Source organism: Oncorhynchus mykiss, chromosome 12 (assembly GCF_057628025.1).
Source record: "Oncorhynchus mykiss isolate SJ-2025 chromosome 12, ASM5762802v1, whole genome shotgun sequence".
Classification (NCBI taxonomy): Eukaryota; Metazoa; Chordata; class Actinopteri; order Salmoniformes; family Salmonidae; genus Oncorhynchus; species Oncorhynchus mykiss.
Genome location: NC_143033.1, coordinates 69,866,044 through 69,878,654, shown reverse-complemented (window position 1 = coordinate 69,878,654; position 12,611 = coordinate 69,866,044). Strand labels below are relative to the sequence as shown.

The 12,611-nt window shown below is 42.6% G+C and overlaps 1 protein-coding gene across 5 annotated transcripts in view; it reads right to left on the bottom strand.

Moving 5' to 3' along the window:
- The window catches only part of rarab (retinoic acid receptor, alpha b), a 177,564-nt gene that overhangs the window by 43,494 nt on the left and 121,459 nt on the right, over nucleotides 1-12,611 (bottom strand). Inside the window, exon 1 of one of the 5 annotated variants that reach the window (XM_021624640.3) lies at nucleotides 5,458-6,831. The exons of the other annotated variants lie outside the window; for them this stretch is intronic. Within the exon in view, the coding sequence (XP_021480315.2) occupies nucleotides 5,458-5,635 (178 nt within the window). The 5' untranslated portion in view covers nucleotides 5,636-6,831. Of the gene's footprint in view, nucleotides 1-5,457; nucleotides 6,832-12,611 lie in introns of those variants that run through there. 5 annotated transcript variants of the gene reach the window in all.

The following is a 12,611-nucleotide window of genomic DNA, read 5'->3' as shown; positions in this document are numbered from 1 at the left end:
GGCAGACCCTAAAGAAAGTGCCGCTCCCCCATCTAAGACGCATGGCAAAGACGTGTGGGGGGGGGGGGGGGGGGGGGGGGGGAGTAGGGCTACACGCCGGGCTTTATTTACACACTGTGGCCAAGAGGAGAGTGCAGCCGCAACCACTTTCGTCGTCTCCACCGAGTGTCTGCTGCCAGACCATTTATCCCTCACATCCCTTCAACGCAGAGCCAGCCTACTACTACTGGTCGGCCAAACCACAGGAACACCGAGCAGACGCTGCCAGCCATGTTGGGCTGTTGGCAGGGCCAAGAGAGGCCGCCCGCCTGCCCGCGAGATCTGCATTTGACAGCGGTCTCGCCACGCTGTCTGGAGCACAAACTGCAACCCCCGAAAAGCCCCAGTAGGCCGGAACATTCTTTTACGACCCCTTCCTTTTCTTCTTACTTCCTCCCACTGTGTCCAGCGCTCTCTTGCTTCCTCTCTTAAAGTCTCACTCTTTCACTTACCACACTTCATTTTCTCTCTCCCCTCTCCTATATATTTCCCTCTTATGCAGCCTTTTCTCCACTTCCTCCATCCCGGGTGATCGTTCCCTGCCGGCGCGGAGCAACTCTGTCCATGGGAAACAATTAAAACGCCACATGGTCTTCCTTAGTAAGGACTTCCATTCTGAGGCGCTACAAAAGAGGGCCGTGACGGCCGTCGGGCTCCCAGTAGCTCCACACACACACACACACTCCATGCCAAACACACACCACACCAGAGAGCCATTAGACCAGAGGCAGCAGGGGAAGGAAATTCAAGGTGGCAGTTATTTTTTCTTTGGATGCCAGGACTTAAGGATGAGTGACATGCCACCAAACCGGACGAGGCTGTATTTGTCATCATGCTCACTAATACATCGTAAATGTTAAATATAAAATGCACTCATAACAAACTAGATATTTTAATCGAGGTGTCTGGTCCTCCAATATGGTGAAGACATGGACATAAAGGCAGACCGTCCAGCAATTGAGACGATGGATTGAAAAGTGTAATCCTGGAACAAACTAATTTCCTTTGGCCAACAGAGTGGATAACAACAGTGTAATAATGAGTATTGAAGTCCTAACCTGGTGCCTGTCTGTTTCTGCTCCCAACTCCCAATGGAATTGTCATGACACATGTTTACCTTGCCAATGGTGTACACAAAAGCACAAACAGACCTGTGACCGGGCTATCAAAGTCGAGGTCTGTGGTTATAATCCAGGCTCCATCTCATTCCCAGCTCCAATCTCCTCCCCTGCCTGCAAGACTCTCATCCGGGCCGCAGCAGCAGTCAACATGATGGAGGACATTTCAAACAACCTGTGATTGATGTGCCCCGAGTTCCGTTGTGCGGGATGGTGCCTCTCGCTGCCCTGATGAGGTGTGGGGACTTTGCCAGCAGCGAGGCAGGGTGCTCGAGTTGAGTACCCGCCTTTCACTAGGCGTTGCTCACACACTCCTACAAGGATTCTTTCAAGCCAGTGAAAGTGTCGGCGCTCGCTCAGACATCAAGGCTATCCAAGCACTATTGTCAGTCACTACCTCAATGAGAACACGGTGATTAAACAGACAGACTTGGTGGCTTATTTCCTGTCCTATTCAATGCTACGGCTAAGAATATCACCCAATACAACAATCATAGTTAAGGCTTGCTTTTATATCACTACCGAAATAGATGTTTTAAATAAAGACACTGAGGGGGTCAGGCGACCCAACGACTTCCATTCTACGCCAAAGTGACCTACACTGACGTGAGAACGACTTGGGGAGGGGAGACAAAAGCTCAAAATAACCGTGCTTTCTGACTTGAGTGCTCTGGGGGATTATCCCAAGGAGGGCTGAACTAAATGGCACTTCACTGTCGGGACTGAATGGCTGTCTACCTCTTTGTGAGTTGCGATTGCCACAAGTTTGTTTTGGCATGAAATGGGTCGGCGGCAGGGTGCCCCGGGAAACATTCATGACTCAAATGGTGGCTTCTCTTCCTTTCAAAAAGTCTGGAAAAAGCAGGGGTTATAGTTCAACGTAGTACGGTGGTGCTGCTGCATACTTGTTGAGTGTTGCTGTGCGCACAAAACAACACAGTCACCCTCAGCCTTCACACAGAGCGAGAGAGAGAGACGGCGAGAGAGAGAGCGAGCGAGCGAGCGAGCGGCAAGGCAGCTTTGCACTGGGCTTGTTTCCACATCAAAGTTTGTCTGGATTTCTGAGCTGTTTTTAAAGTTGTACTATACAGAAATTGCTCCACGGTTTCCTGGTACCTATAACTAATAGTTACTCATTTCAGTTTATTTGACAAAATAAGATTGTACAATTATTCTCTACACTATCTAAACTGCTGTGAAATTCAATTTCCATGACCAACAATATTGTTGTTTAAGCTGGTGTACAAAACCAAAATAAAAGTCACAAAAATTAAGAATGGGAAGAAATAGCGCACATAGAACCGATCAAGCTCGTGATAGATCTATAACCTGAATTTGGTCAGGTCGCCCAAAAAGTCACATATTGCCACTATAAGACTGGGAGGCTGCTATCCCTGGGTCTTGTTCAGAAGGACACACATATAGCAGGGCTGGGAAACATATCAAATTCATTTGATTAATTCTAATTCATGTTTTTGTGCGTTGTTCCAAATGCCTATATTGCAAGAATCTATTTGATTTTTTCTTCATTTTTTCATTCTTATGAGTGTTTATGTCTGCTTGCTCTCGTGTCTTTTTGGCCTCGTCTCCTTCGCTCCTTCTGTGCTGTGTGCAATGGCTTGTAGACTGTGCACCTTCCACTTTACACACGCCAAGTCCCTCCCCCTGCCACTCACAACAACCTGTCTGTCTGACAACCTTCCTGTCTGACAAGCGGATTCAACTCACTATTTGCATTTGAGGTTTGGTCCACCGGAATCGTCGCTCACATGGACACCGAAACACATTGAAACATCATTTTATAGTAATAGGGGAGAAGTTACCTTTTCTAAAGATGGCCGTTTTAAGTCTCAACTACTCAAGTTGTGCGCAGAGCAGCCACTACTAAAACGAGAGTATCAATGAACATTGCTTCTGGAAAACATATGCTCAGTTTGTCACGTGGCATTGCGGTATCACATACCCCCAGCAGCATTTTTCACCAAACACTTATACTAGCTGTCTAGTATGTGTTTTATAAATGTGCAATAAGCATAAAAAGTCATTATATAAAGGATTTGGCTACTTGTTCTCATTCTCATAACAGCTACCTTGTTAGCAAGCAAATAGATCCAAGTTGATACACTTGCCTGCTATAAGAAGTTGGTCATTATTAGTGGTTCTGGTAATAAAACAGTTATTTTTTTAAAGGGGGTTTTGTCTTTTTTTTTAAGACTTGAAAGCCAGATCAGCGATTATTGCAAAGAGCATATTAAACTATTTTGATAAAATAATTTAATTTAATTCCTAGTGGTTCCTATGGTTAATTTCACAAGGCCTGAATTCATTAGATTATTGCTGACTGTCTGAAACGCAGTGTATTGCACAACAAAGCTGATTTGGGGAGGGAGGGTTTAGAATCGAGATCTATATCATGAATCGCCCATAAGTTTGAAAATAATAGAGATATGATTTTTAGGCCATATCGCCCAGCCCTAACGTATAGCAGAACGTGTTGCAATGAAAATCAGTCCTCTAGTTGTTGGAAAAGTTCAGGTAGGCAAGATCTTCCCTGTTCCATTCAGTTCCAAAATGTTGTCTCTACTGAACAGAACCCTGGTTTGTGACTCAACGCAACACCCTGTTGGGATCTCAGCAGTGTTGTTCTCTCATCGGGACATTGCTATGGGAGACCTTCAAAGAGCGGCTCTGACTGTCTGACCGACTCAGCTGAAACTGAGAAAGCTGTGGTCAACATAAATTCTCCATGACAACAACAAGCAACTATCAACATCAACATAGACCTGAAAGTGTAGGGATGAGCATGCTATAGAAACTATCTCAGAGTTTAAATCAAAAATACCCAAGTGTTGTCATTGAACAAGCTCTTTCCCAGATTGTAGAATATATATATACACACTTCACTGTGGGTGCCACCATATTATCTTTGGGCGTAGGGCTAAATCCTTTACATGTGGCCCTCCTCGTCTTCCTGACCTCTTTGCCCCCTTCCGAGGGGCATAAATACTTTGGTCAATTGTACTCATCTCCATGAGAAAGGGGAGCTGAGCCAGTGAACGAATGATCCCTCCAACAGGCTTACACAAGCTTAGCAATGTTGACATGTCCGAACAATCACTGAGACCAAGTTTCCAGGCAGACTATGACCATCAAAACGTCACACTTGCACTTTGAGCACATAGCAGGGATTTGTCAAGAATGGACCCCAAGGTTAGGGGTTACATGGGCGATTCAGTCAAGCACGACTCATTCCACATGTACCATTGGTAGCCTAACCATTGTTTTGATTGACAATCGATCTAATTGAATGTTAGGTTGGAAAAGTAGTGCATCAAGGGTAAAACATTATCAACCGTTTCTAACTGAACAAAATGATGTGTGACACCAACGTGTGATATGTGACCTCTAAGCATTGAAGCATGACTAAGGTCAACATCGTGTCATCATCACACTTCTTGTGAATTTGGAGCAGACATGTTCTAAATATAAACCTAGTTCCTCCTCACAAATCACAGACATTCACTTGTTGGCTACGATAAAAAATAAAGACTAATGAGTCAGCAAGTTACCAATACATTACCTTACTATCCTACCCAGTGTGTGGTCTTTGGACATTAAACATTAAATGCCACTGAAGGCTGTCAAAAAAAATCTGGAAGCAAAGAAGCATTGTATATCTATTCGGTCATACTGATCATTAATTAAAGATGTACTTGTTCTTTGGCAATGTTACATGATAGTTAGGTCTAAATTTTTCTCCCATGTGAGAAAGTAGGCCGAGGCTATATATAGCATGTTGTTGTAGATATAAACACTAGTAAGGCAACACAGACATGGCCACATATTAACGAGTCACAAGGCGCCTCAAGCATGGCATTGTTTTAGTTTTTGCAAGCAGTTTGAAACAACGTAATACGGCGGTGAGAATGGATTGCCACAATGTTATTACGATGTTGCATGTTTTAACGAAGATAACCAGTTGTAGGGCAATATAATGTGACGAGTTGGCCAAGAATACAAGTTCAAATGAATACATTTAACTGACGATGCCCTGTCGACAAAAGTTAGTTTGGCCTAGATTCAATAACTTGAGACAGACCATGAAGCCTAAGGAAGACCCGAAACAGTAAAACAACGAGGGATCGTGCTTTGCTCATATCGCCCAACAATCAACAGCACACTTCATGGCATGCGCGTAATATCTACGGATGACATTATATGTGCGCCTTGGTACATGCGTGTTACTTTCGACAATCAATTACTGGTTAGTCGAGAACAAGTAAAGTGGAAATCAACATACAGTGGTTTGATCCATTCCAGTGTTGATTTCTGATGGACGAACTGAAGGGACGGTGTCCCGCAGGTACGAGGCTCTTATCGGGGATTAGACATCCTCGGTTCTGGTGGTAGTAATCCATGGTTAAAAACGGGTTCGGACTAGGGGTGAATCCCACCACATCCTCACTGTCGTACATCATGCAAAACTAACTACAGCCCGAAATAGAAAGATAATGTCCTTTGATCTCCTCCCGTTAGAATAAAGACGACAAGAGAGGGTTTCAAAAACACCGAGCGCAACGAAGGATGTCATCACATATCGCGGGGATAGAACACATTGGAAGGTTTCCTCCCAAACAGAGTTGTGACAATATTACAACTTCTTGTTCTCCAATTTGTCAGATGAAGTGACGCAACCGACCTATATTATGGCTTAATTCAGAGGGCACAAGCAGAAGCAAACAAACTGTTGTGATTAGGAAAAATTGCCAGACAAAAAAAACGTTAAAACAATTATTCCGTCCAGTGTTTTTGAATGGTGTTTCCAAAACTGTTGACCAACTCGGGCGACACAGGGATTAAAGTGGACCACGCTATCCCGCCCGTCGATCTGCCTTTTCACTCCAATGCAAGCATGTGTAGAATGCAAGTCATATAGAAAAGTCGCCTATGAGAATGTATTGTCCGGCACGCTCCCAGCGTCAGTGAAGTGTCCACACAATCTCGTATTTAGATATACAGTATGTCGCCGAATCAAGTGGAAATAGGTATTTTAATTCCAACTCGCTCCTATAAAACACCAGAACGGATCATATGTCCAGGATCACGTCTTCGATAGACGACGGTCAGCGTTATAATATTTAATCTCGAACACAATAGGTTAAAGATTTGCCGAAAAAATCTCGAAAATCTTTTAAGCATCCTGTTGTTTTCGGGCTCCCCACGTTACATAAGGATACTTGAGGGCCGGCGTCCATGTCTTGTGAAGAGACCTCTGCACACAGTTCATTCAGTTTCCAAATCCTGCCCTGCAATTTTTTGACGAGTATCAGCAGCTGCGCATTAGCTCCACCTATCCAGCCTCCCTTCTCCTTCCTAAACCCTCAGCTGGGTATCTAAAACCGGAAGCATCGTGTTTAGGGGAAAGGAGAGCGGAAGAGGCGAAGCCCGTAAAACGGCTCAGGCGTTTTTTACACCATGCCCAAACCGGACGCATGCGGCATCGTGCACAAATTGATTTTGTTCCCCCACACCACATCAAAACAAACTCTGAACCAATTATACTAAATTCGGGACAGGTCGAAAAGCATTAAATCATTCACGGTAATTTGGAAAGCTGCAGTTGCTAGCTAATTTATCCTATTTAGATAGCTAGTTTGCTGTTGCTAGCTAATTTGTTCTGGGATATACACATTGGGATGTTATTTTACCTGAAATACACAAGGTCCTCTACTCCAACAATTAATCCACACATAAAACGCTCAACCGAATTATATCTAGTAATAATATAATATATCTATTATATCTATATCTAATTATATCTATCTATATCTCTCCTCCTTCCAGGCTTTTTCGTTTTTGGACTTTATAAGGCGATTGGCAACTAATATCATAAGGTGTATTACCAACACTGACCTCTTTATCTTTCAATCACCCACGTGGGTATAACCAATGAGATGGCACGTGGGCAAATGTTTCTAAAAGCCAATGAGGAGATGGGAGAGGCAGGACTTGCAGCGTGTTCTGTACCACAAATAGAAGCAACTTCTATTTTAGCGCCTGGCAACACAGACTCTTGTTGGCACGCCCGAGCAGTGTGGGTGCAATGATTGAATAACATGTATGTGTACATTTATTTTGCGACGCGGGCGATGTGGTCAGCATGTTATGCCTGCTACCTTAGTTTATCCTTCCGTCTATCTCCCTCTCAGCTCTTCCTCATGGGCTCTGGCCAAATGTAACCTTCTCATAGAGGCAGGCTTTTGATGTACTATCAGAGGTAGAGTATCTACTCTGCATGAGATTTGAAGTGGAACATGATAATTACAACATTACAGACCTAATTAATCTATGACTAGTGGAATTTGACAGCAACTGGGCTGTCGTTTTGTTACAATGACTGAAGTTGGCCAATGGCCCTTTCAAAGTTTTTCCATAACCAAAAATATAAACACAACATGTAAAGTGTTGGTCCCATGTTTCATGAGCTGAAATAAAAGATCCCAGAAATTATCCATACTGTCACGCCCTTACCATAGAGAGCACTTGTTTCTCTATGGTGTAGTAGGTCAGGGTGTGACTAGGGGGTATTCTAGTTTATAATTTCTATGTTGATGTTTTGTATGATTCCAGTTAGAGGCAGCTGGTAATCGTTGTCTCTAATTGGGGATCATATTTAAGTAGCTATTTTTCCCACCTGTGTTTGTGGGACATTATTTTGTGTTTGTGCACCACGTAGTCACATTTCGTTGTTCGTTTATTGTTTTTGCTTTATTGAAATAAATATGTGGAACTCAACATCCGCTGCGCCTTGGTCCCGTTCTTACACCAACCGTGACACATACACTCAAATGTATTTCTCTCCAATTTTGTGCACACATTTGTTTACAGCCCTGTTAGAGAACATTTCTCATTTTCCAAGATAATCCATTCACCTGACAGGCATGGCATATCAAGAAGCTGATTAAACATCGTGATCATTACACAGGTGCACTGAAAATAAAAGGCCACTAAAATGTAAAGTTTTGTCACACACCACAGATGCCTCAAGTTTTCAGGGAGTGTGCAATTGGCATGCTGGCTGCAGGAATATCCGCCAGAAAATGTTAATTTCTCTACCATAAGCCACCTCCAACGTCATTTTAGAGAATTTGACAGTACGTCCAATTGGCCTCACAACCGCAGACCACGTGTATGGCGTCGTGTGGAAGAGTTGTTTGCTGATGTCAATGTTGTGAACAGAATACCCCATGGTGGAGGTGGAGTTAAGGTATGGACAGGCATAAGCTATGGACAACGAATACAATTGCACAGAGATACGTTGAGGAGATCCTAAGTCCCATTGTTGTGCCATTCATCCGCCGCCATCACCTCATATTTCAGCATGGTAATGCATGGCCCCATGTCGCAAGGATCTGTATACAATTCATGGAAGCTGAAAATGTCCCAGTTCTTCCATGGCCAGCATACTCACCAGAAATGTCACCCATTGAGCATGTTAGAGATGCTCTGGACTGACGTGTACGACAGCGTGTTCCACTTCCCGTCAAAATCCAGAAACTTCGCACAGCCATTGAAGAGGAGTGGGTCAACATTCCACAAGCCACAATCAACTATGCGAAGGAGATGTGTCACGCTGCATGAGGCAAGTGGTGGTCACACCAGATACTGTCTGGTTGTCTGATCCACGCCCCTACTATTTTTTTAAGGCATCTGTGGCCAAAATATCAATATATATATGCCCAGTCATGTGAAATCCATAGATTAGGGCCAAATCTATTTATTTCAATTGATTGATATCCTTATATGAACTGTAAATCATTGAAATTGTTGCATGTTGCGTTTCTATTTTTATTCAGTTTTGTTTGAAGCTAGTGTAAAAAACTGAAAGAAAAAGACGCAAAAACAAAACTTAGAACAGGAAGCATAGAAATCGCACACAGAGAACAGATCTACCGCGTCTTAGACTTGCTTCAATGAGAATTACAGAGCTATAACTTACATTTCTACGTGAATTTGGTCAGGTTAACCAAAAATGTACATATTGCAGCTTTAATAAAGTTGTATTCTATTCAAAGACAAAAAAAGGCTTGAACAGTTTAAAAAAATGAGTGAAAAATCGGTAGGGTTAAGCCTGAATGCAGAATAATGTAATTACTGAAAACAAGTGTGGCGGCTGTTGTTCTGAGACAAAACAAGACGCTTGTCAATATTGTTCCACCTTTCCATCCATCCCTGTCCATGTACCGTAAATACGCCCATTGACTGCCCACCACACACACACACACACACACACACACACACACCCCTTTCACAGTGCAGATGAACTCTCTGTAAACCCAACAAACCAGGCAAACGCCTCACCTCGTGCTGGCCCACCACATGCTCACCTTCTCACTTTGCTGCCCCCCCCCCCTCCCCCCACCTTCCTTGGCTTCACTTCCCTGGGCAGAGGTTGCACACACACTTGCCAGGGGGTAGAGCAGTGTGCACATAACAAGGCAATGAAGAGTCAAGTCGTGGCGCCACTGTGCATCAGTCAACGAGCTAAACCAAGGTTGCTTTCAGTGAGTGAAAGATGGCCCCATCCGTGAGTAGAACAACGTATCAACCTCTTCTTTCATGCCTTGGCTGATCCCATTTTTTTTCCTTGACGTGAAAGTGCTCTGGTATTGATTTTCGTCTGTTTAAAATATTAGCTGCTCGGGATAAAAGACCACACATCAAATAAATACACATTCGTTAATCGATAGGAGGCATTAAATCCATTGAGAGTGGCGGCAGGGGTACTAGCTACAGACACGGGCCCTATATAGGATATTAGAATTTTCTGATAGGTATGTAAGCGAGCGAGCAGCGCCTGGCAAGCTGCGTAATGAAAATTGACTTCATTGTAAATGTACAATACAAAGCAATTTGCTATTACTTACGCTTACATCATTGCCTTTGGCTTTAGCCCAGTTTGCCTATTACCATTTCACAACATATTTTCGTTTGAGGTCAGTTGATGATTAAGTATAGAAACACGTTTTCCACAACAAGCAATTCAGGGAAGTGGAACAACAGCCTTTGTTTCTGAGGCAGTGCTAAGTGCACTCATTTATTGTAGGCCTTCCCTTCTTGACCCAAACAATCACATGTTCACACAATCTGTCTGACCTTTGACTGATTCAAATCATTATTTGTCACATGCACCGAATACAACTGGTGTAGACTTTACTGTGAAATGCTTGCTTTACTGTGAAATGGAGCTATATAAAGGTAGTACCAGTACCAGATCAATGTGAAGCGGTACAAGTTGTTTGAGGTAGATATGTACATGAAGGCAGGGTAAAGTGACTAGGCATCAGGATATATAAGACTAAAATAAAGAACAGCGTAGCCACAGCAAAGGATGAGTGTAAAAGTGTGTGTGTGTGTGTGTGTGTGTGTGTGTGTGTGTGTGTGTGTAATGTACACTACCGGTCAAAACTTTTAGAACACCTACTCTTACAAGGGTTTTTATTTTTTTACTATTTTCTAAATTGTAGAATAATAGTGAAGACATCAAAACTATGAAATAACACATATAGAATCATGTAGTAACCAAAAAAGTGCTGAACAACTCTTCAAATGGCCACCCTTTGCCTTGATGACAGCTTTGCACACTTTTGGTAATCTCTCAACCAGCTTCACCTGGAATGCACCTGGAATGCCCACCTATGCTGAGCACTTGTTGGCTGCTTTTTCTAAACTCTGTTTTACACTTTTTTGTTGACTACATGATTCCATGTGTTTTTTCATAGTTTTGATGTTTTCACTATTATTCTACAATGTAGAAAATAGTAAAATAAAGAAAAACCCTTGAATGAGTAGGTGATTTAAAAAACTTTTGACTGGTAGTGTATATGATTGTTTGTATTGTGTTGGTATGCGTTATCTGTGTGTGTGTTTTCTGCAGTGTGCGTAGTGTGTAGTGTGTGTGAGTGAGTGAGTGTGTGTATATAGTGTGTATATTTATACAGTTGAAATCGGAAGTTTACATACACTTAGGATGGAGTCATTAAAACTTGTTTTTTACCACTCCACACATTTCTTGTTAACAAACTATACTTTGTGCATGACAAGTCATTTTTCAACAATTGTTAACAGGCAGATTATTTCACTTATAATTGTATCACAATTCCAGTGGGTCAGACGTTTGCATACACTAAGTTGACTGTGCCTTTAAACAACTTGGGAAATTCCAAAAAAATATGTCATGGCTTTAGAAGCTTCTGATAGGCTAATTGACATCATTTGAGTCAATTGGAGGTGTACCTGTGGATGTATTTCAAGGCCTAGCCTCAAACTCAGTGCCTCTTTGCTTGATATCATGGGAAAAGGAAAATAAATCAGACATGACCTCAGAAAAAAATTGGAGAGCTCCACAAGTCTGGTTCATCCTTGGGAGCAATTTCCAAATGCCTGAAGGTACCACGTTCAGATGAGATGAACGTATTTTGGTGCGACAAGTGCAAATCAATCCCAGAACAACAGCAAAATACCTTGTGAAGATGCTGGAGGAAACAAGTACAAAAAGTATCTATATCCACAATTAAACAAGTCCTATATCAACATAACCTGTAAGGCCACCGAGCAAGGAAGAAGCCACTTCTCCAAAACCGCCATAAAAAAGCCAGACTACGGTTTGCAACTGCACATGGGGACAAAGATCGTACTTTTGGGAGAAATGTCCTCTGGTCTGAGGAAACAAAAATAGAACTGTTCAGCCATAATGACCATCATTATGTTTGGAGGAAAAAGGGGGAGCCGCGTCACGGGGGTGGCAGCATCATGTTGAGGGGGTGCTTTGCTGCAGGAGGGACTGGTGCACAAAATAGATGGCATCATGAGTCAGGAAAATTATCTGGATATATTGAAGCAACATCTCAAGACATCAGTCAGGAAGTTAAAGCTCGGTCGCAAATAGGTCTTCCAAATGGACAATGGCTTAAGAACAACAAAGTCAAGATATTGGAGTGGCCATCATAAAGCCCTGACCTCAATCCCATAGAAAATGTGTGGGCAGAACTGTAAAAGTGTGTGCGTACAAGGAGACCTACAAACCTGACTCAGCTACACCAGCTCTGTCAGGAGGAATGGGTCAAAATTCACCCAACGTATTGTGGGAAGCTTGTGGAAGGCTACCCGAAACGTTTGGCCCAAGTTAAACAATTTAAAGGCAATGCTACCAAATACTAATTGAGTGCATGTAAACTTCTGACCCACTGGGATGGGATGAAATAAATAAAAGCTGAAATAAATAATTCTCTCTACTATTATTCTGACATTTCACATTCTTAAAATAAAGTGGTGTTCCTAACTGACCTAAGACAGGGAATTTTACCAGTATTAAATGTCAGAAATTGTGAAAAACTGAGTTTAAATGTATTTGGCTAAGGTGTATGTAAACTTCCGACTTCAACTGTAGTTTAG